Source organism: Myotis daubentonii, chromosome 5, assembly GCF_963259705.1.
Source record: "Myotis daubentonii chromosome 5, mMyoDau2.1, whole genome shotgun sequence".
NCBI lineage: Eukaryota > Metazoa > Chordata > Mammalia > Chiroptera > Vespertilionidae > Myotis > Myotis daubentonii.
Window position 1 is genome coordinate 74,934,366 of NC_081844.1, and position 24,563 is coordinate 74,958,928.

The 24,563-nt window shown below is 41.1% G+C and overlaps 1 protein-coding gene across 1 annotated transcript in view; it reads left to right on the forward strand.

Annotated features, from left to right (window-relative positions):
• The first annotated feature begins 6,580 nt into the window (after positions 1-6,580).
• CHSY3 (chondroitin sulfate synthase 3) overlaps positions 6,581-24,563 on the forward strand; it is a 246,357-nt gene continuing 228,374 nt past the window's right edge. The window contains exons 1-2 of the mRNA XM_059698275.1: positions 6,581-7,769; positions 10,008-10,291. Coding sequence (XP_059554258.1) covers positions 6,959-7,769; positions 10,008-10,291 — 1,095 coding nt within the window. The 5' untranslated portion in view covers positions 6,581-6,958. The remainder of the gene's footprint in view (positions 7,770-10,007; positions 10,292-24,563) is intronic.

Sequence of the window (24,563 nt, forward strand, 5' to 3'; positions counted from 1 at the left end):
TTTGGAGGAGATTAAAAATGGCGGCAGAGTAGGAGGATGCTGCACGGACAGGCTCCCAGGAACAAGCTGGGAATTACAACTGAAATACTGAAAGGCTTCCTGAATAATTAATGGAAAACTCACAGGAGAGAACCCTGATACCCAAGGACTAAAGGTAGAGACAGCATAGAGACTGGTAGGAGGGGCAGAGTTGCAAAAGGGCTGGCCGGGCACCCATAGACGACAACTGAAGTCCCGGAGAGATATTTCAGTTGTCAGGGGAGCCACTGAGAACTCTGAGATCTAATCCTGAAGCTGGGCTCCCCAGCAGAGAGCACCAAACTGAGGAGGGTAACCACATAACATCTAGCTGTGAAAAGAAGTGGGGTGCTATCTGCCAGGGAGTGGCAGCTGAAAGTTCAGGTACCCTCTTAAAGGGCCAATTCACAAAAATTCCCTGTGAAGCCACCCACCTTGTACTTTGGCAGAGGGAGGGTGAAGTGGACTGGAGCTGTGAGAGCAGAACCCAGGACCGGGGACTTGGGGGATAGAGCTCAGAAGGCAGACACCCCAAGTTTTCTGGGCTGAGTCATTCCCTCACACAGCTGAGGACATCTTTCCCACACAGACATTTGCCTTGCCTGGGGGGAAGACAGTCGACACACCCTATTGGAAAGCACCTTGCCCTGAGGCCACTTAAGAGATTTTAAGTAACAATTAGGCTCCAGGCAGAAACAACTAGCCCACCCTGTTGAAAAAACTCTTACCACACCTGAGGATGATTGCCTGGGGGAAATTCAAGTCAGAATCCTATTGGTCTGTAGACAGAGGCGGTCTCTGGAGGCTTTGAGTCTTTGCCTGATCCAATTAGTCAGAAACAGCCTTTAACACTGTCCTGCACTAGAGATTGAGAGGTGTAGAGGATCTACTAAAACATAGTCACAAACCCAAACAGACAACCAAAATGAGGAAACAAAGAAATAAACCCCAAATGAAAGAACTAGCGTATTCTCCAGAAAAAGAGATAAATGAAGCAGAGATAAGAAATTTATCTGAAACGGAGTTCAGAGTAATGATGTTAAAAATGCTCAACAGTATGAAAATAGATATAGTAACTATGAAAAAAGAACAGTCTGAGATAAAGAATGACATAACACAAATAAAGAACACCTTGGAAGGAATACACAGCAAATCAGTAAATTAGAAGGCAGAGTTGAAAATATCACTCAATTAGAGAATGAAAAAGAAAAACAATTAAAAAACAGGAGGACAGTTTAAGGGAGCTGTGGGACAATGTGAAACGTAACAATATTAGAATAGTAGGTGTGCCAGAAGAGGCAGAAAGGGAGAAAGGAATAGAGAAGGTGTTTGAAGAAATAATGGTAGAAAACTTCCCTAACCTGGTAAAGGAAAAAGTCACACAAGTTCAGGAGGCACAGAGAACCCCAAATAAGAAGAACCCAAACAGAACCACACCCAGACACATCATAATTAAAATGTTAAAAATTAAAGACAAAGAGAGAATCTTAAAGGCAGCAGGAGAAAAGAAAACTGTTACCTACAAAGGAGTTCCCATAAGGCTGACACCTGGTTTCTCACCAGAAACTCTACAGGCCAGAAGGGGAATGGCATGAAGTACTTAAGGTAATGGAAAGCAGGGATCTGAGACCAAGATTACTATATCCAGCAAGGCTATCATTCAAAATAGGCAGACAAATAAAGAACTTCCCAGACATAAAAAAAAAAAAAAGGCTAAAGGAGTTCATCACCACCAAGCCAGCATTACAAGAAATGCTAAAGGGATTGCTGAGAAGAAACAGAGAGAGAAACCTAGCCATACAGAATTAAAATGGTTATAAATAAGTACTTTCAATAATAACCCTAAATGTAAATGGATTAAATGCTCCAATCAAAAGGTATAGGGTAAAAAAAATAAGGTGTAGGGTAGCTGAATGGATAGAAAAACATGACCCAACTATATGCTTTCTACAAGAGACCCACCTCAAACAAAAGACACACACAGGATGAAAGTGAAGGGATGGAAAAAAATTTCCCATGCAAATGGAAAAGAAAAACAATAAGCTGGAGTAGCAATACTCATATCTAACAAAATAGACTTCTAAAACATCATGCTAAGTGAAATAACCCAGTCAGAGAAAGATAAATATCATATGATCTCACTCATTTGTGGACTATAATGAACAACATAAACTGATGAACAAAAAATTAGAGCCAGAGGGGGAAAAATATACTAGAATATAATAGGGGTCCCAATAACAAAACATTTGAGAACACTGGCCTAAGGAAATTCCTTCATCTTTTTCTTCTCCTAGAAATAGTACAATTTTTTTAGAATAGATAATCAAGAGTTAGGATGTCTTGCTCCTGATGGAACACTGATTCTAATAGTTTGGGATGACATGAGAGTAGTTGTCCTTGAATTTGCATTTTGAAGCTTTGACACGGTTATAAGTGTACTGAGCCCAATGCACGAAATGCGTGCAAGAGTAGGCCTTTCTTCCACAGGCTGTCAGCACCAGCTTCCCTCTGGCACCCGGGACCCCAGCTTCCCTCGCAGCCCCGGCTTTGTCCAGTCTAATTAGCATATTACACTTTTATTATTATAGCTTATTGCCTCTGTTCTTTTAGATCCACACCTGTTGCATTCTAGGATGGCAGTGGCTTGAGTTTTCTTTGCATGTGCTGCTGTTGAAAGGGAATGGCAGGGATGGATCTTCTGAGACAAATAGAATTTAAATCATTCAGATATTTCTGCTTCTAATTTGTATCTCTAATGAATTTGGAGTTATACTTTTCATTTCTATGAAAACAAACTGCAGACAGAACATTGTTATGCGGCTCCAGCCATTTTGTATTACTGTGCCAAAGAAAGAATGTCTCAATAAGTTAATTCTAGACTTGGAGTGTGGTAAAACTTGGTGAAGAAAAAAGATAGCATTGCCATACCAATAACGTAGAAGGTGCAATTATTTGCCTTTTGAAGCCAATTGGAGCTCTAGGGATAGGCAGAATGCAAAATCCAAATAAAATTGTGAACTAATTGAAAAAGTTAAATTGGCTCCTATAAATGAAACAAGTGGCCATTATTTGGAAATTGCTATATGAACAATATTGTTCAAGATGGAAAATGTGAGTAGGGGGGAGTATGGTGAGACTTTCATTGGGCCTCAGTGGCCTTATCTCTGAATCTCCACTGGGAAGAAAGAGGACTGGAAGATGAGCCTCAAGAGAGGAATATGAGCAAATGTTAGCCTCATGGCTAAGTGATTTCTCAGCAGTGTTTTCTGCTTTCATTTCCCAAACTGGCACGAAGAGATTCAGAAGAAGACATGGCTGAGGCCCATCCTAGAAATAACGGAGGGGGTGGAGCTCTGCATTCTTGAACCTGTGCTAGAGTTCTGCTACCACACCCTCCATTCTACACCACACCTTTTTTTTTTTTTTTTTCCAGTCTGTACTTCCCATGTCTGCCTTTACAGAAAGCAGGCAGGAATCGCAACAGCACCATCAGAGTCAGACTAAAATTAAATTTAGGTTTTAGTATTAGCAGCACAGAGTTGGGAAAGCAGGACATGATAGAGCCATTAGTCAGATCAAGTCATATAAGCACATGGTACCCAACTGGCAGTGACACCTTAACAGTAATTAAAATGTTGGCACCTAGGTCAAGTTTCTCAAAATGGGATCCTCAGGAATCCTACAAAAATATTTCTAATGTTTTAATGTGTATAACAATAATAAATCTGGAGTTTTTCTGAATCAGAATGCCTGAAGGTGAGGGCAGGAATCCTAACCCTAACCCTTATCCTAACTCCCTAGGAGATTCCACTGTGCATCCACGGACCCTGACGCTAACCCTAACCCTAGCCCTAGCCCTAATCCTAACCCTGACACTAGCTCTAGCCCTAAATCTAACCCTAACCCTAAACTTAACCCTAATTCTAATCCTAGCCCTAGTCCTAATCTTAACCATAACCCTAACCCTGGCCCTAGACCTAAACCTAACCCTAACCCTAGTCCTAGCCCTAACTATAATGTTAACCCTAACCCTATGCAGTCAAGGACTTTGTTTCATTTACCACTGTTTTTCTGGAATAGTGCCTGGCTTATGGTAGACACTAAATAAATATTTGTTAAGTGAAAAGATGAAATATTATAAAAATAAGTAAGGTGATATCTAACAGATTTTATTATAAAGGAATAGATTGAAAAAATGAGAACTAACATTTTCTGAGTGCCACAATAAACTAGACACTGTACCAAACACATATATCTTAATAAATCCTCACAAAAGGTATTTACAGATGAGAAGTCTAAAGCTCAGATAATTCAAATAACTTTCCCAAAGTCACTTAGCCAATATAGAACATCATTTCAATACTTTTCATTTTATTTTAATGTCTCCACGTGCCTTCCCTGACTCCCAGACTACATTAGTTCCTTATAAATACTCCTTCAGAGTATGCGCCCTACATTGTCCCTTCATGTCATTTGCCACTGTTATAATTCACTGTGTCCTGTGGTGTTTAATGTCTGTATTCTCCACTGCACTGTAAACTGCATGATAATTGGCAACGAATATCTTGTTGACATTTCCATGTCCAGAGCCTTCCACTTTGTGGAATGCTCAATCTCTAACATCTACTTGTTGAATAAAAGAATGAAGTTCCCTTTCTCCCAAATGTTGTCACAGTTGATGAGTGGGTTATTTGTGAGAATTAATGATGAGGAGTCATGATTTTGTAGATCAACTACCTGAACGGCACCCATTGGAACAAAGCCTGGCAGAATATCACAGGGAGCGTATGCTGGTGTGTAGGGGGACTGTTCTTCACAATTTACGGTAGGCAATGGGTCCGTGTGGTATGGATCTCCTCTGACAATGTGCTGTCCAACATGGCATCTCCTAGCCACACAAGGCTATTTAAATCAAGGTTAATGAAAATTAAATAAAACTGGACAATCATTTCAAGCCATATTCCAATTGCTCAATAATCATGCATGACTAGTGGCTGGCTTATTGGACAGCACAGACAAAGAAAAGCCCCGTTAAGGAAGAGTTATATTCCAGAAAGTTTAAAATGTCCTTGGGAAGATATATATATTTTTTTAAATCGGAAGGGGCCTGTTTGACTAGGTTTGTATTCGAATAAAAATTAAACTTTGAGAAAGAATCCAATCATCTGTATCCCCAAGTGTTTCTGGTCAAGGCCTATTATGTGAAGAGGAGCTTCACTGTCCACAGATGAAACATTGAGTCAGACGTGCTCATGCACAGCCGTGACTGGTGTGGAAAGAACCACTCCTCCAAGGGCTCCGGGCAGGCCTATGTTCCAGGGACGCTGCCAGCCCCTTGCTGGATGGAGCCCCATGTCTAATGCCATTCAATACCATCCTTTTGCGTTTGATGTACAAAACAGAAGACTGACATTTGAAGAAGAGGGAAGGGTTTGGATGCCGAATGCAACTCAGACTACAGTTAAGAGTCACAACTTCTGGAGAGAAAGTTGTTAAATGATTCCTTCTTCAAAATGTCACATATTGCTGGAGATTTCACCTCCCTAATTGTCATTGCCTTAGAAATAACATGGTTACTAGACAAGAGTAAACATTTTATTTTATTTTATTTTTTAAGTTCGTTTATGGGAGGGGGGGAGGGCAGGCTTGGAAGAATTTTCTTAGTTTGAATCTTCCAGGTTTGGGCCCTATAATTTGATTCCATTTCTCCAGTCTTACTGACCCAGTCTACTACCAAGATTGAAAATAGTTCCTGGTTTTCCCTTCTAGACAGTAGGAGAGCTGAGGAGGGGACCGCCAAGCAGGCCCATATTTCCTAACTCAACAGGTGGGGAACAGGGCATTTTTATTTCTTTGGGGGTTAAGCCTACACCCCATGATCTCTCCCGGCCTTCCAGGGTTGTCTTTTCAGTCCTCCTGAGAGACACCCAGTGACAATGGTGCTCCGGTGGAGAGGTGGTGAAGGATGCAGGTGGGGACGGGAGTTAGTGAGGCTGGGAGGAGGTGCTGGGATGGGGCCATTGGATTCCTAAACAGTGAGCGGGACCAGGAGCCAAGAGAGAAACCCGAAAAGGACCGAAAACTCGGAGAGGAGCTCAGACGGACAGGGCGGCTCATGGGGAAGGGTCACGCTGGGACGGAGCAAGCCCTGGGCCCGGGTAGGCCAGCCAGGGCTCGGGGACCCGAGCTCCGCCGATGAGGTCAGCGGAGCCGACGCGCCGGGAGGAGGCAGTGGAGCCCCCGGACGCGGGTGCCGGGAGGCAGGCGGAGGGGCGGGACGGGACTGGAAAAGGGACGAGAGAAGGGCCACGGGAGGAGGGACGAGGGGGCGTCGGCGCTGGCAGCCGGAGGCGGCCCGACTGGGATCGTTTCCTTCCGGAGGGGAGGCCGCCTCTGGACCCAGGCGCGGACAGGGGGCGTCGGAGGGCGGAGGACGGGGAAATACCACGGCCCCGCTACCGCCCCTCGCTGGCAGCGGCGGTGTTGGAGGCTCCTCCTCCGGCCAGTCCCGAGCCGGGCAGCAGGGGGAGCGGGAGGCGGGGAGCGAGGGCGGGGGCTCGGGAAGGAGAGAGGAGGGAGGGACCAGGCGCGCCAGTGACAGGGTGGCAGCCGAGGAGCGGACGCGTTGCCGCCGCCGTTCCACCTCCTCCTCCTCCTGCAGCTCCTCTCGCCGCCGCCGCCGCCGCCGCCGGGAGAAGTTTCACTCCCGACTGGCGCTCGGAAGCCCTCGACCCAGAGCCGACTGGGGAGCGCGGCCGGCGGCTGCAACCCGCGGCGGGCTGGGCGTCCGGAGCGCTCCGAACCCGAGCCGGCGGCAGCGCCCGGTCGGCGGGCAGCGGCCGGGGCTGGGGGCGCGGAGGCGCCGGAGGGGCGGGTGGGAGCCGCGGACCCGCGCGCCGCGCCGCAGCCGCTCCGCTAGCGTCGGCGCCGGGCAGCCGCGATGGCCGTGCGCTCCCGCCGCCCGTGGATGAGCGTGGCGCTGGGTTTGGTGCTGGGCTTCACCGCCGCGTCCTGGCTCATCGCCCCCAGAGTGGCCGAGCTGAGCGAGAGGAAGAGACGCGGCTCCAGCCTCTGCTCCTACTACGGCCGCTCGGCCGCTGGCCCCGGCGCGCGGCAGCCGCTCCCCCAACCACAGCCCCGGCCGCGGCCGGACCAGTCACCGCCCCCCGCGCGCCAGGAGCGCCAGGAGCGCCAGGGGCCGCCGCTGCTCGAGCCAGCGGCCGGGGTGACCAGTTTTCGGAGCAGCCCCTGGCAGCCGCCACCTCCGCTGCAGCAGCGGCGGCGAGGACGCGAGCCCGAAGGTGCGACGGGGCTCCCCGGCGCCCCCGTAGCGGAGGGCGAGCCCGAGGAGGAGGACGGGGGCGCGGCTGGGCAGCGGCGAGGCGGCCGGCCGAAGAGTAGCCACAACGGCAGCGGGGACGGGGGTGCCGCCGCTCCGAGCTCCCGACCCCGAGATTTCCTGTATGTGGGGGTGATGACCGCGCAGAAGTACCTGGGCAGCCGCGCGCTGGCGGCGCAGCGGACCTGGGCGCGCTTCATCCCCGGCCGCGTGGAGTTCTTTTCCAGCCAGCAGCCCCCCAACGCCGGACTCGGCCTGCCCCCGCCACCCCTGCCTGTCATCGAGCTGCCTGGGGTGGACGACTCCTATCCTCCCCAGAAAAAGTCCTTCATGATGATCAAGTACATGCACGACCACTACCTGGACAAGTATGAGTGGTTCATGCGCGCCGACGACGACGTCTACATCAAAGGTGACCTCCCAGCGCCGGCTGCCCCGCCTGCCCAACCTCCTTTCTTTGCATCCAACCCCGACCTCTGCCCAGCGCCTCTCTGCTCTGCCAGCACGTGGCCTGGGCACCTGCAGCCCCCAGCCCGCCGACCCCAACCCTCGCATCCGCCTCCCATCCCTAGTCCGCTCTTCTTCCTCTCTAGCGGTTCGGGTTCTCCTCACACCTACCCGGCTTTATCCGCCTCCCTCACTCTGGCTTTTTCGTCCCATCCCAGCGCTTAGCCCTCCTCTTCACAGTATGGGAGAGGTGAGGACCGGGACCTTAGGGTTCAACCAAAGGCTGTTCCCACTCTGCCTGGCTCTCAAAGCCCGGGGTGGTGGCCGGTTCCCACAGCAGCCCAGAGGGGCGTGTCCTCGGTGGAGAAAGGGAAGGCTGCGGACGCGGGCGGGAGCCAGTCTGGATGGAGATCGCTGTTCTTGCTTTGTTCCCCTACCTTGTTGTTTTACCTGGATCTAGCGCAATCCCGGAACTGGGGAGATCGAGGGAATCATCTTCCCTGTCTCGGACCCTCCTCTGTGCGTTTCCTTCCCTCTCGCAAGACCCGCCCGCCCTGGGAGTCCTTGAGCATCTCCAGCGCCCCACGCGCCTTCCAGCCGCTACCGCGCAGCACCCAGCCGTCCCCATTCCACCCACCTACCCACCCACCCCGCCACACCTCAGTAACACCCCCAGGCGACGAGTGCGTTGTCACATTTGGTGGGGGAAGGAGGGTATAGCATCCGAGAATTTTCCAGACCCTAGGTCCTAGGAGCTCCAAGCTGTGCTAGCACACACCAGCATGGGCCCTTTCCAGACCATCTTGGCTGCTGCGATAAGCAGAGGCTGGAAGTGCCCCAGACCACGCGCAGCCACAGCCACAGCATGAGAAAACTTTGTCAGCTTTTTAAAGAGGCGCGGTCCTTCACCCCGAGTGTGGGCGGCTCTGGCCAGAGATTTCTAAACTCAGCAGAGAGAAGTTACTGCGAGCTGGAGGAAATCTCTCCAGCCTAGCCTATGGCGAGGAGGGAGAGGGGTGCCCGGGAAGGAGAAGAGTGTATGGCACGGAGGTCCCCCTGTGCGTTTCAGGTTTTCTAGCTTCTTGGACAAGGGGTGCCACCCTTCCTCAGTTTGAGCCTCTCTACCTGTAGCCTCATTGCTCCCCCCTGGTCCAGGAAGCAGTACCTTTCCCAGGGCTCAGGGAAAAACAAGCATTTCTCTTAGTGCTTTGAAAAGATTGTCCTTCAGAACATTGAAATGCCTTCGTCTTTCCATTTCTGTTAAGAATGAAATGCATCTTGTATTAAGAACCCAATAATAGCTGAAACTCATTGAGATGCAAGGGGCGTGGCATGGGATCAAGGTAATGACTGCAAATGCTGTGATCATCAAAAATGTTAGTAAAGATGCTGATTGGGAATATAAGAAAGTGACTACTTATTCCAGTTTGCCATTTTGTAGACTAATAAATGCTTTTGAAGTGTGTTAGTTGATTTTAAATTGTTTTTCCTAATGACTTAACAAACTACAAGTAAACCAATTTTATTCTTTAATTTAAATATTTATTTATTTTTCTAAAAGGGTACTTTCCTAAATTCCAAAGTTAAATTTCAAGAAAAGTTAAGGACAAAACACTAAACTGAATCAATTGCCAGAAAAAAAATTATTGGATATTAATATTGTCAGTCAATGCTAAATATCAATATTTAATACTTCTGGGCATTTTATCATTACTTCAAATATGCTAAGAAACCTCTTTATTCTCCTTATCATTAATTATTTCACCTTTAAAAATCTGATGATTGTTTCCCCCTGGCTGGGTAGCTCAGTTGGTTCAAGTGTCCTCCTCATATGCTAAGGTTGCGGGCTTGATTCCCAGTCGGGGTACATAGAAGAATCAGCCAATGGATGCATAAATAAGTGGAACAACAAATCAATGTGTGTTTTTTCTCTCTCTTTCTAAAAAAATCAATAAATGAAAATTTTTTAGAAATCTGATGATTGTTAGACTTGTTAAAGTTTTTCAGTGACTTTGACTAGAAGATTGATTCTTTAAATTAGTTCTGAAAAAATAAAAGAATATTCAGAGAGGTTTTTCTTCTTTTCATTTGTTTAAGACTTATGGGGAGTTCACACACAATATTGGAAGCTCTGTCCCTTACTTTGTACATATAAATGATTATGAAATTAGGAAAAGAATGATTGTTGCCTTTCTCTTTGTAGGTGACAAGTTAGAAGAGTTTCTTAGATCTCTGAATAGCAGCAAGCCCCTCTACCTGGGCCAGACTGGCCTGGGGAATATTGAAGAACTCGGCAAGCTGGGCCTGGAGCCTGGGGAGAACTTCTGTATGGGAGGACCTGGCATGATCTTCAGCCGAGAAGTCCTCAGGAGGATGGTGCCACACATTGGTGAGTGCCTCAGAGAAATGTACACGACTCACGAAGATGTGGAAGTAGGAAGATGTGTTCGACGGTTTGGTGGGACTCAGTGTGTCTGGTCTTATGAGGTAAGACTTGAGCTGTTTTGCAAATGTTCACACCTGGCAGGTACATGCCACTTCACAGCCTGGGCAATGATTCTGTGTGTTCTGTCTGTATCCTTGCATTTGCTTGAAAATGATAGCAGCAGCTGGTAATGGAAACAGCGTGATTGTGGGGCATACCTTTCTTATTCAAGCTAGGCCTATCCGAGGTTTGCTCGTCGGTGTGACCCCTTAACCTTAACTTTAATCAGCAGCCTAGAAATATGGTCTGAAGATGCTCTCCCCTTTTAGTTGCTCTATTGGTGTTTATATACATGGGTATCCATTTCCTGTCTCTAACAGGAGGAATGATTCTCTTGGGCTGTAGCTTTTAGCACCTGGTACTTTCTTGTTTTTTTGGCCAGGTATGTCATTTCATCTGTGTTGTGTGTTTTTTCAAACAGTGAAAATCTGAAATTTCTTTGAAGATTTTCATGTGGAAATTTAACATGTATTTCTTTCAAAGTTTAAGAAAAGTTAATTCATAATATATCAGTTATGATAGATTTATTCACAAACTTTTATTTACTTCTTAATAGAAATTCTTTATTGCTCTAAGTATTACATATGCCTCCTTTTCCCCCATTGACTTCTCCCCAGCCACTCCCACCCCCCAGCACATGCCCTCGCCTCCCTTGTGTCTGTGTCCATTGATTATGTTTATCTGCATGCATACAAGTCCTTTGGTTGATCACATTTCCTCCCCCTCCCCCTCACAGCCTTCTCTGATGTTTGATGGTCTGTTCCATGCTTCTATGTCTTTGGATCTACTTTTGTTCATCAGTTTATGTTGTTCATTATATTCCACAAGTGAGTGAGATCATGTGATATTTATCTTTTTCCAACTGGCTTATTTCACTTAGCATAATGCTCTCCAGGTCCATCCATGCTGTTGCAAATGGTAAGAGTTCCATTGAGTAGATGTACCACCATTTTTTAATCCACTCATCTGCTGATGGGCACTTAGGCTGTTTCCAAATCTTAGCTATGGTAAATTGTGTTGCTGTGAACATAGGGGTGCATATATTCTTTCTGATTGGTGTTTCTGATTTCTTGGTAGATATTCCTAGAAGTGGGATTACTGGGTCAAATGGGAGTTTCATTTTTAATTTTTTGAGGACACACCGTACTGTTTTCCATAGTGGCTGCACCAGTCTGCATTCCCACCAGCAGTGTATGAGGGTTCCTTTTTCTCCACATCCTTGCCAGCACTTGTCGTTTGTTGATTTGTTGATGATAGCCAGTCTGACAGGTGTGAGATGGTACCTTGTTGTTTTGACTTGCATCTCTCGGATGATTAGTGATTTGGAGCATGTTTTCATATGTCTCTTGGCTTTCTGAATGTCCACTTTTGAAAAGTGTCTATTTAGGTCCTTTGCCCATTTTTTGATTGGATTGTTTATCTTCCTTTTGTTAAATTGTATGAGTTCCCTATAAATTTTGGAGATTAACTCCTTATCTGATATAACATTGGCAAATATGTTCTCCCATGCAGTGGGCTCTCTTGTTTCGTTGATGGTTTCTTTTGCTGTGCACAAAATTTTAAAGTAAATGAATTATCTAGACAAACAGAAGTAGTTCTGTTTTTAGAAGATGTTAAGCAACTGCTTGATACTTTGATTGGTTCCCTAGAGGTTATTTATATCTGTCCTTATTTTGTTTTCTGAACAGCAACCATTACTAAAATAATCTGAGCTGTGAACTGTTGTTTAATTGCAGTGATTTGTTTTATAAAATACTTTGAGGTCTTTTCCCTTCAGAAATTGGTTTTTAAGTTAAATACAATTTTTACAAAAGATAGTTTTCCTGAAAGATAACCTTAGTAAAAATTGATTTAACACAAATAGTGTATTGAGGTTTTTCACTATAATTTGGCTTTCAAGTATTTGGAGTTTAATATATTTTAACTACCCAGTGCATACCTTTGTAAATGATAACTCATTTACTTTTCAAATTTTCATGTCTCTTAGTATAGAACAAATATTTTATGAAAATATATGTATTACCTGTGAAGTCATTATACCTCAAGATTACACAGTCTCATTCATTTTTCTTTTAGAAGTTTAATCCCACTTTTGTAAAATTTGCTTTTTTTTTCTGTTTTGTGGTATTTACACTGTGGAGAAATAGTTCTTATATTTATTGCAGAAAGTAAAATTTATTTGATAAGTAGTTATTTGGAATATGTACTATGCAAATCTAAAATTATTACATTCTTCATTTGTTTTGGTAAGAAAAAAAGTTTTTTTCTCTTATAAAACTGTCTTACAACTAACGTTTAGAATAAAATTTATGCAAGCACATTATAGTTTAAAAATAGGTAAAATATAAACTCAATGAAAAAACTGTCTTTTGTCCTGGAATATAAAACTAACTAAAAGGCAAAGAAAAAAATGCTCAACATAGAAAACACATAGTGGATTTTGTTGACTTGTGGATATTATTTTGCAGACTCACTCTGAATGGATCAGTAAAAGAAATCATTCATATTTAAAAATGAAGATGGAAAATTATTGTTTTATTTGACACTTTGTTGTCTTAACATCACATATAAAGTTTTAACAAACCTTTTTGCAGGGACTTTGAACATGTTTTCATGCAGTGATTCGTTTTATAAAATACTCCTAGGTTTTGATTGTGTCTCTCCCTTCAAGTTTTCATTGATTCTGTTATGAAGGTACAACCCTTACATAGCAGTCTACCCATTCATGTTCCAAGAGAGTAAAATATACTCAAGTGACCTACCTCTATGCTCAAGAATTTATTTAATGATTTATTTATAACATGGGCATTTGTTTTGGTTAAAGTGAAAGGGAGTTATCATAGATGTGTGTCCTCTCTGTTAGAATAGTGGAAACAGATCTTTTCATTAACTGATATAAAGGAAGAGACAAACAAAAGGGATTCCAGGTCTTACAGAATGTAACGTTATGATTGACATATTTTTATTAACTTTTCACAATACATTTTGAATTTTAGTCTGATACTTGTCAATCACTAAGTTCAGAATCTGTATGAAAATAAAGTCACTTTTACATTTTTTCCTAGCAATAGAAAATATTATTTTCTGAAGGAATACTGTTTCAGAATGTTGACTTTATGTTTTGCTAAGCAATTATATAGAATTTATTTTGTTTTGTAATTTCACTACTTAAAGGAGAAACTTAAACAATATTTATTTTAGAGGAGGCATTGATTTAATCTTTATATGAAGTCTCAATGTCTTCTTTAAAAGAATAATGGAAAATTTCATTACCAAGGAGTATTATATTTATGAAACACCTGAGTAGGTCAGTTGGGGCACAGCCACATTAAGGCTTTCCTGTTTGGATTTCAGGTTAGTTGAAATGATGCCCATCTTTTCTAGTGTTCATATTCTATGGAAAAACTGATCTATTCCATTACGGGTTGGCATCCTGAGTAAAGGTGAGATTTCACTTCTGGTAATAGAATAAGTTATGAACTTGGTCAGTAATTTTGTTTCCATATTTCTTTTAAAAGAGCTATCTGTGACAGAACTTGCTTAAAATTTTGAATTTCTTTTATGTATATCTTCCATGGGTTTCAGGATTTTGTGACTTTTCTTCTGAATAAAAGTTCTTGCAGAGGTAACAGCATTGTTATGGACACATGTTCAAGATTTTTGAATTTGAATAGATGAAACATTCATGATGGAATTATATCTTTTAAAAGATGATGAACAGGCTTTCAGATCTTATAGGAAAGAATTGGACAAAAATATTAAAATACATAGATCATGTAGCTTTTCTTGAATATAAATTATATATTTTATAAACATAGGAATCTTCTAGTATTCTTCTTTACTGTTCAGTTGAAGTCTGCTTTATCTGTGTTGTATACAGTTAAACTCAATATTGAGAGAGAGAGAGAGAGAGAGAGAGAGAGAGAGAGAGAGAGAGAGAGAGAGAGAGAGAAACTCAGAGAAGAAAATATAAACTTGAATTTGGGTTGGAGTCATCATTCTACTACTTATTAGTTTCATTGTCTTTTATAAGTTACTTCTCTGAGCCTTGGTTTAATTGAACTGAAAGTGGAAATTATAACAGTGTTTACCTCATTGATTTTGGAGATGAAGTGAAATGGTAAAATAAATTATCCCATGTGAAACCCTTAATATAGTGTCTGGCACATAGTAAATTGTCAGATATTAGCTATTATTACTACAATGCTGAATAGATCATATACTTACTATGTTATATATAACATGGATTAGTTGTTCATCTATAGCAAAAGAGTTAGACAATACTTTTTTTTTAGTTAAAAATTCAAGTTTAGGGTTTTTTGGCAAAAAGAAAAAGAAACCAGTATGTTTCAATATTTTAGAAGTACGAGGAATCCATTATTAGAAAAAATGGAAGAGTGTTTAAAACATGAATTACAAATATTTGCTTCAGCCTTTGAACATCATATTTAATAACTGATCTTAAGACAATAGTGTGGAAGCCTGGCTGGTGTGGCTCAGGTGGTCGGAGTGTTGTTCCATACACCGAAATGTCGCCCGCACAAATCCTGTCTGGGCAAAAGCCCAGCTTGCCGGTTTGGTCCCCCATGTAGGTGCATGCAGGGGCAGTCCATGGATGTTTCTCTCTCTCCCCTTCCTCTTCTCTAAAATCAATAAGAACATATTTTAAAAAAAGAGGACAGTGTGGAAAATATTATTTAACAAGCAATTACTTAATATAGATAATTAAAGAATATCAAACAGATCAGACTCTACAATAAAAAATTATTACTGTGTAGATTTCTAGATTAGTTTCTGGAACAATAGCCCATTTTCTGAGTTTCTCTAGAATTTTCTGAAGAAAAAGAAGTCAGTAGTATCCCATTCTGCAGTCAACTCACAGTAACTTGTCTCTCAAGGCCGCCCCTCGAAGTTCCTTGGTTTTCTCAGGAAATGATGTATAGCTTTAGTTCTCACAATAAGGCCTGGTGGTCTGGGAAAATTTGTCTTTCCTGTTAGCCTCTTGCTCTGTTTCCTTCTCCATCAACTCCAACAACTTCTTTTCCCTTTGCCTTTAATGATAAAAAAATAAAATAAATTATAAATACCTGTTGATATGCACTGCTTTTCATCAAGTTCTCAGTAAATTAATGTGCTCATGGCAGGCCAACCCTGATATTCCAAGAGCTCCCAGGATGTGCACCCAGATCACACTTAGGGCTCAGGAACGGCTTGACCTCTTCCGAATAAGGAGGCCTTTGGCTGCTGCTCAGCCTCAGCCCCACTGGTTCTTTGTGAGCCTGAGGCCATTGGAGTCAGAATTGAGATGCTCCCTTACTACTTTAATTTGACAGTCTGTTCCATGCTTCTCTGCCTCTGGAAGGCTGGGGAGTGTTCAGGGGGGGGGGGGTGCGGGGGGGAGGTAAGAGACCAACCGAAGGACTTGTATCCATGCATATAAGCATAACCAATGGACACAAGACACTGAGAGGGTGGGGTGAGGGCATGTGCGGGGTGGGGGTGGGGGGCGAGGGGAAGGTCAGTGGGAAAAAAAGGAGACATATGTACTACTATCTGTAATATTTTATAAAAAAATCAAAAAAAGAATTGAGATTTTTCTTTCCCTACCTGGAGGTGGAAACACCTAGTTTTCAAGGACATGTGACAGATGTTAATACCAACAGATGCAATGGATTGCTGTTATACTCATTTATACCTCAAGATGTATCCGTAAAAATTACTAAATGTTTGTGAAAAATTATTCTATTCTATTCAGTCTGCGAATGTTAGAATTTATTGGCATCCACTGCTGGTTAAGTTCACATTTTGGTTGAGCTCAATCTTGGCTACTGTTTTTCTAGTTATCTGAGCTGCAATCTGGCAGCATGGGAGGCTGCATATGGCTCTTAAACATTGTTTGGCAGGGCCGTGAAGTGGTTTAGGGTTTTTGTTTTTGTGTTTTGATGACTTTAGCAGTCTTCAGTCCCCTTCATGTCCTATTGTTGTCCACAATATTCTCCTCCCAGGTTTATTTTAACTCCTTGTATGTTGAATTTTCCTTGTGCCTTTATTTTAAGTGGTTCAGGTAGGTATAAGAGTCTTGATATTTTGAACCAGATAATCCACATGTTGCAAATTTCATTAAAATATTCTCTAGAAAATGAAGTGATTTTTCCAGTGGGAATGAGATGTGTATTTTAAATAATTTAGGGAAGGAATAATTTTTTCAAACTTGACTGTTAGAATCAATATGTCATACAATATAGTTATATGTACTTTCTTTTTATTAGTATGCTTTTACTAATAACTAGAACGTCCCCACTGCTAAAAAATTATTTATATAATTTATATAACTCCATTTTCAGCTGGTGTCTTAGCAGAATTGGAAATTCTGTTTTGTTGTTGTTTTAGTAGGATCTGTTCTACTCAAGCATTAAAATAATTTTAATTTTAAGGATTTGCTTCCCTATTAGGGAGTTTTGCATTTCATCTATCTAAGAGTCATATTTAGAATAGTTTGAATTTATCTTTTTAATGTTTACAGTTAAATGGAGCCACAGAATATATATCTTTATTTCACCTAATTAAATGTTGTTTCAAAGAAAACTTAGCTTTAAAAAAATATTTCTCTATGGGTTGAAGAAACCATTTCTTATGACTAAATAGTTCTTTATTAGATTTCTTAAAGAATTAAATTCAGAATGTCTTATGTCTAATCTTGGCCCCCTAAAGGCTATAAACACCCTAGAAAATTCCATTTATTTCACAAAAGGATATGTTCTGGAAGTGTTTCCCTGGGCTTGTAATACCAGAGATTTGCACCATAAAAATTTTAACTACATATAAGTTCTTCCTAACATTAAGGTTAAATATGCATGCCATTCTTATAGGGCTATTGCATATCCTGTGGCTTCTTCCTATTATGGGCTTTCATCTTATGTAATGCTGATTTCATTGTATCATGAACATGGTATATGCCCAAGAGGCATATTAATATCTGTGGGAAAGTATAGCTTTGGAATTTATATCTAAAATTTAGTCTTTCAAAAAATCTTTTCTTGGTTCTGATTTAGTTTCTAACTTTACTAAAGGCAGTAAGCTTCTCACACCTACTTTCCCACCCCCATTCAACTTGTCAGATGAAATCATCATGCATTGATTTTATGAAATTTCTTTTCTGCCACACTGTTTCCTAAATTGTACAAAATAAAATTATATTTCGAGTTGAAGAAGAAGCATCGTATGGTTTTTCCATATTTTGTAGTCTTAGTTAGTTCATTTTCATTGTTCACCAATGCCTTATCCCCTAGATCGTGACAATATATGCTTTCCAAGATGATTTCCAACAGTTGTGAAACACATTAAGTTTGGACAATGATTTTATGCAATTTGAAATAAGCTCCAGATAATAACATAAATATTCATATTAGTTTAAAAACCTTGGATAGTCTTTCTCTTTAGTTGAGCATCAGGATTCTAATTTTCTGAAAAAACAAAACAAAACAAAACAAAACCTAAATCAATTTTCTACTTCCACTTTCTTTGTCTTGGTCTCCAAAAAGCTGTTTTTTTTAAAAAGATTTTTTTAAACTGATTTTTAGAGAGAGAGGAAGGGAGAGGGAAAGAGAAAGAGAAACATCGATGTGAGAGTGTAACATTGATCTGCTGTCTGCTGCAAGCCCCCCACCCCAGGTTATAGAGCCCACAACCGGGTATGTGCCATGACCTGGAATTGACCCAGCAATCCCTCACTCAGTGCATGACACAATACCCAACCAACTGAGTCACACGGCCACATCGGTCAGGGCCCAAAAGCTGTTTTGAGAAACATTTATTTCAGTAAGTCTCTTTTCTACGTAGTGAATTAGTGCTCAACGTACAAAGAAATCTATACTGTCATTTAACTATACTACATTATACTTTGATTACAGCATGTCATTTCTTTTGCACAAAGATATAACTTTTCAATGAGGTATTTGAGTTAAACATAAACTTCATGGAAATAAAAAAAAATTAGTGTCTTAAATCATTATTTGAAAAATTAGTGTCTTAAGTCATAATTTGATTTTTTGGTTATTAAAAAAAAACCCTAAGTAATCTAATATTGAGGGGTTGCAGTTTCTCAGAATTCTGATGGTCTCTTCATTTACTCTCTATTAATTAATACACTAGTGAAGGCTTCACCGACTATAAATCAGTTTGAGTCATGACATAACACTTAATGTTACCCTTTCTTGCAAGGGTGTTGAATACTTATGATATAATAAGTATGTTATAAATTTCTAAATTAACTGAATCAAAATAATTTTTGAAAAAATTCAGCAGGTACTGTTTGGAACTAATGAATGAACGAAGTAATGTCTTAATTTTTTGAGACTGTGAAATCTTTACTTACCATTTATAATTTTGAAAGTCATGTCCCTCATTCTTCACAGTCAGTGGTATCTGAACTTTTCATTATCCCTTTCAGTTTCATTTATTTTTATTGTAGAATTGTTTATTCATAGAATACTAGTACCTCGAAAAGAGATGTTTAAAGAAATATACATATTAATAAAAATAAAATGCAATCAAATAAAATTAAAATGTAACGAAATAAGAGGAAAACAGAAAAATAAGCAAAAAAATTGTAAAAGACATGTTGGGCTTCTGTTTTCCTGACATGAAAGAGACCCCTAGCTCACCGTGATACTGAAATCTGAAAGAAATTTTTGCTGTAGAGTAGATGGCTTGAGGATTCCCATCCTTAGCAGCACTTCTGTGTAAGTGGCATAGCATGGTTCTCTTGGGTGTTTCTTATATATCCCCTCTATGTAGGCCAGGACTGTAACTCCGAAGGGCAGTTGTGCAGAAGGAATTCTACTTGGAGACAATGCAGTTACGGTCCTTGCTCGTTTTATTTTAAAATGTAGAGCACTCTTCAGAGAGCCCTTCAGGGGTGTTCTCACTCAAAATGTTGTATATTAGGTTGGTCACCGGGAAGGTTGAGCTATGCCTATTTTCTGGTGAGAACCCAGAGTGCAGCTGTGGTGTCATTGGCTACGGGGCGGTCAGGGTTGTGGTTTCCTAATCAAGAGGAAGGCAGAGGCACCAGCTACACATGGAGGAATCACACCAGATAAAGGGACAGATGGCCACCCCACCTGAGGCCCAAGAGACTGCCTAATGCTTGGCCTTGAGTTAGCAGTGTGGTTGCCTGGCTATTGAGCTGATTATTAGAAATGTTTGTTTTCATAAACTTAATAATTATATGAGTATCCTGTAAAGTCTGTGAATAATGACATATTTATTAACTTTATTATATATATTTAATTTGAAGGTAAAATTTGCATGCAATAAGTTAAAATATGGAAAGACCAACATTTTGATGAAAAATAATATATTTTAGTCATCTAATGTTCTCTTGTACAGAATTAAATTTTCTATGAAATAAGGACATGTAACATACATGCTAAATATCTTGAAGTATGAAAAACAGTGTTAAAAAATTAAAAATAGTGTACCTTAGAATTCAGTCATCTTACATCTTCTGATTTCATCTGCTCAAATATCTTTACCCAGCACTTTCTCTGCGCAGTGCAGGCACACTGGTTCCTTGTCCTCATGGAGCTCACAGGGAGGAGGAGTCAGGCTTCGAATCAATCTCTTGCCTTCATGTCTGGTAGAGAACTGGATTTCTTGTCTTCATCATCTTTAACTCCTTTTCATTCTAAGTCATGAAAACTCCAATTGGGTCCAGGAGTGTTACCTGTCTCAGACCTAAAGTCAAATGATTCGTATTTCACTTTTCTTAAATGAGCATCTTCCTCTTTGTTTGTATTACTGTCTTCTGAAGAGGAGAAAAATAAAGATATGCTTAGAAACTCACCTGCATATTAATATATTTTGTGCCTGTTATATAGCACAGAGCACTAGGATTTTGTTTTTTAATTAAGTCTGGAGCTAGACAACTACCTGGCTTCAGATCCCAGCTGTCATTCACTAATTGTATGGCCTTCCGTAAGTTATTTTTCTCTGTGCCTTAGTTTTGTCTCTATCAAATGGATATATTAACAGTACTTTACAGAAATTTTGTGAAGATTAAACAAGTCATGTATACAGCAGCATTCAGAATAATATGTGGCAGTGTTAAGCATTATGCAACTGTTAGCTATTTTTGCAGAATGGCATAAAATTGTGCCAACTCTCCAGATCCATTGTGAGGAATAAAAAGGTCAATGTATTAGAAGCTCTTAAAATAATGCATGCCACATAATAACTCCAGTATATCTGTTAACTGTTGTTAATATATTCCAGTTAATGATGTTCATATTCCCTTTTTCCGTTCACAGGAGAAAAACAACATTGATTGGAAAGAGTTAATTGCAATTGCTTTTTGAAAGATAGGCTTTGCTATGGGGGGAAGGTGCTGATTTATGGTTCTTTACCCTGACTCACAGTGGGATCCCCCGGGGAACTTTGAACAATTCTGTTGCTGAAGCCCATCCCTGACCCATTAGACCAGAATCTCTTACAGTTGAGGTGTATAGCATGGCATGCATAAAACTTCCCACATTAGTGATTCTAATGTGGCTCTAGGGTCTAGACCACTGTATACATTCTTTTATTAATTTCTGTTTTCAAATATCCAATCTATTCTTTATTCCTTAAAATTTACTTTTTGTTTTACTTTCCTTTTGGGAAAATCACAGTAAAGTAATAAACACTTCTGCAGTTCTTTCTACATCTGTTCCAAAGAGCTAGTCACTGGATTAAAGACAGTCCTATATAATAAAAGGCTAATATGCAAATCGACTGAACGGCAGAATGACTGGTTGCTATGATGCACACTGACCACCAGGGGGAAGATGCTCAATGCAGGAGCTGCCCGCTGGTGGTCAGTGCGCTCTCACAGGGGAAGCGCTGCTCTGCCAGAAGCCAGGCTCATCACTGGTGAGTGCAGTGGCAGTGGTGGGAGCCTCTCCTGTCTCCGTGGCAGTGCTAAGGATGTCCGACTGTGGGGAGTGGGCCTAAGCTGTCAATCAGACATCCCCCGAGGGCTGCGAGACATCCCAGACTGCGAGAGGGTGCAGGCTTGGCTGAGGGACATCCCTGCCCCTGAGTGCACGAATTTCATGCACCGGGCCTCTAGTGAATAAATATAAAGCCGTTACTTACAACTGTAGTGTGCTTTCTTATGGTCTGATGCTCATTTTTGCATAGAGCTCCATTTTTTTTTTTTTAAAGAAAAATTCAAAATGGATTTTAACACATTGTTTGCAGGTAGTTTTTATCACGTGCTAACAGGTGGCGCGGGCCATTTTTGCAGTTGAATAGATTGATTACCGTTATACCTGGAAGTACATACATAATTCACCATTGTATGTGTTAGAGACCCAAATTTTGTCCTTTGGAATTCATATATCTGCATGTTAGCATCCCTTTAGAGCAATAAAAAAGTATAAAAATAAACGTATTTATACGTTACCCGCATTCTACCGCTAGTCTATAAAAAATGTATTAATAGGTGTCCCGTGCTCTACTACCAGTCAAAGTAAAACGTATAAATACGTTTCCCGCATACAATGTGTTAAAATATTATTAGGAAAAGATGTAATGTGTATCCATGCAAGGCTTAAGGTTTTATAGCTGTTTTTATTTATTACATTTGAGTAATATATAGTAATGGAGTTCTTAAAATACAGGCATACTTTGCTCTATTGCTTTTCACTTTATTGTGCTTCATAGATGTTTTTGTTTTTGTTTTTGTTTTTTTACAAATTGAAAGCAAGGCCCTTCACCAGCAAAGAGATTACATCTTTCTTTATTGTGATACCCACTTCATTGTGGTGGTTTAGAACTGAAACCACAGTATCTCCAAGATATGTCTCTATAGGATGAATGTTTTCATTGACTTGGTTGCTTTAACGTTGACTTCTTGAATTGAGGCTCAAAAGGGAAAAAAAGAGTGATTTGGCCCTAACTGGTCTGGCTCAGTGGATAGAGCATCGGCCTGTGGACTGAAGGGTCCCAGGTTTGATTCCAGTCAAGGGCATGTACCTTGGTTGCGGGCACATCCCCAGTAGGGAGTGTGCAGGAGACAGCTGATCGATGTTTCTCTCTCATCGATGTTTCTGACTCTCTATCCTTCTCCCTTCCTCTCTGTAAAAGATCAATAAAATATATATTTTTTTAAAAAGAGTGATTTGTTTCATGATTGCAGAAACTAAAACTTATTTAATAAGTGGGTAATTGATTTCGATCTGTCATTCTCAACCAGTATTTTCCTGCCCACTGCTATAGGGAACTGCTACAATCCAGGTAAGTACAGGATATATAGGCGTGAAAGGGAGGAAGTCGCCAAGGAGCATAGGAAAATGCAAAGCTTTCTCCAAACTAGAAGTAATGCATAGGGACATGCCAGAGGATTGGGGATACATGGGAAGGCAAAGACGGGAGCGCAGCATGATAGGGAACTGTGTGTTTGGCTCGTGTATCTGGAGGCTGGAAAAATGAGGCTCAGAGGCTGTTGGTAAAACTTGATGATGGACCATGTATATCATCTGCAGAGGTTTAGAGTGTACCTTGTAAAGCAGTGATTCTTAGAATTACGGGGGGTGATGCAATTGGTTTAGATTCAGTTATGATGGAGCCCATGAATTTATGTTAAAAATCTCTCTGGGAGATTCTAACAAATAGAGTGAAAAACCAGTTTCATGGGGATTGGGGAGCTTTGAAGGGTTCTTCATAGGTGAGCACCATGGTCAGCTTACCATGCGGTGCCTGTCGCACGGGAGGATGGGTTGGAGGCCATTGTGCCTAGGAATAGCGCACATGACAGTTAGGCGGCTGCTGCCCCAGACCAAGTGAGAGAGGAGTCTTGAAAGTCAAAGTAGAAGAGGAGGTAAGGAGATGGAATACCTGGGCTGTTGTACTGGTAAATAATGCTGCAGTGAACATGGCGTGCATATATCTCTTCAAATTAGTGTTTCCATTTTCTTTGGACAAATACCCTGAGGTGGAATTGATTGCTGGGTCATATGGCAGTTCTATTTTTAATTTTTTGAGGAACCTCCATAGTGGCGGCACCAATCTGTATTCCCACCAGCAGTGCCTGAGAGGGCTCCCTTTTCTCCACATCCTCGCCAGCACTATTCTTTGTTGTCTTTTTATAACAGCCATTCTGACAGGTGAGAGGTGATATCTCATTGTCCTTTTGATTTGCATTTCCCTGATGGTTAGTGATGTTGAGCATCTTTTCATATGTCTCTTGGCCATCTGTATGTCTTCTTTGGAGAAATGTCTATTTAGGTCCTCTATTTTTTAATCGAATTGTTTAATTTTTTTTATGTTGTAATGTGTTCTTTAAATATTTTGGATATTAGTACCTAACTATATACAATATTTGCAAATATTTTTCTCTCACTCAGTAGGTTGCCTTTTTGTTTGGTTGATGGTTTCTATTCCTGTGTAAAAGTTTTTAGTTTGATGTAGTCCCATTTGTTTATTTTTCTTTTGTTTCCTTTGCCAGGGAAGGCTTCTGGGAAGAGGTGACATTTGAACCCAGAGGCAGAGCATTAGAATGAATTTGGGAAGAGTTGAATATATAGCGTAAGGACATAGCCAGTGCAAAGGCCCTGAAGTATGTGTGGAAGTAACCAATGTGGTTTAACTATAAAAATCCAGGGAGAAAGTGGTATGAGAATGAGGTTCCAGACAGGCGAGAGCCAGAGGGCAGAAGAGAAGCTTAATAAAAGAATGAGAAGATTTTAAAGAGCCAAGTGAGCAGTGTGACATTTCTGACTTCAAGTTCCTTATTTTTGTATTCTAAATAATAATTTGTACTTGAACATGTAAAATCATGATCTGATTTTTTATTTTTATTTATTTATTTATTTTTTTAAATATATTTTATTGATTTTTTACAGAGAGGAAGGGAGAGGGACAGAGAGTTAGAAATATCGATGAGAGAGAAACATCGACCAGCTGCCTCCTGCACACTCCCCACTGGGGATGTGCCCGCAACCAAGGCACATGCCCTTGACCGGAATCGAACCTGGGACCTTTCAGTCCGCAGGCCGACGCTCCATCCACTGAGCCAAACCGGTTTCGGCATGATCTGATTTTTTAGATAAAGATAGTGTGATCTGAAAGGTATCTTGATGCAAACTGTAACATTTAAAAGCACTAGATTTTTGAATATTATTTATGTCAAATATCTACATATTAAATATGAACATACTAAATATTACATTTGGTATATTACATCATACATTAATTATATAAATATATATTAATTATGCATATTATATTTAG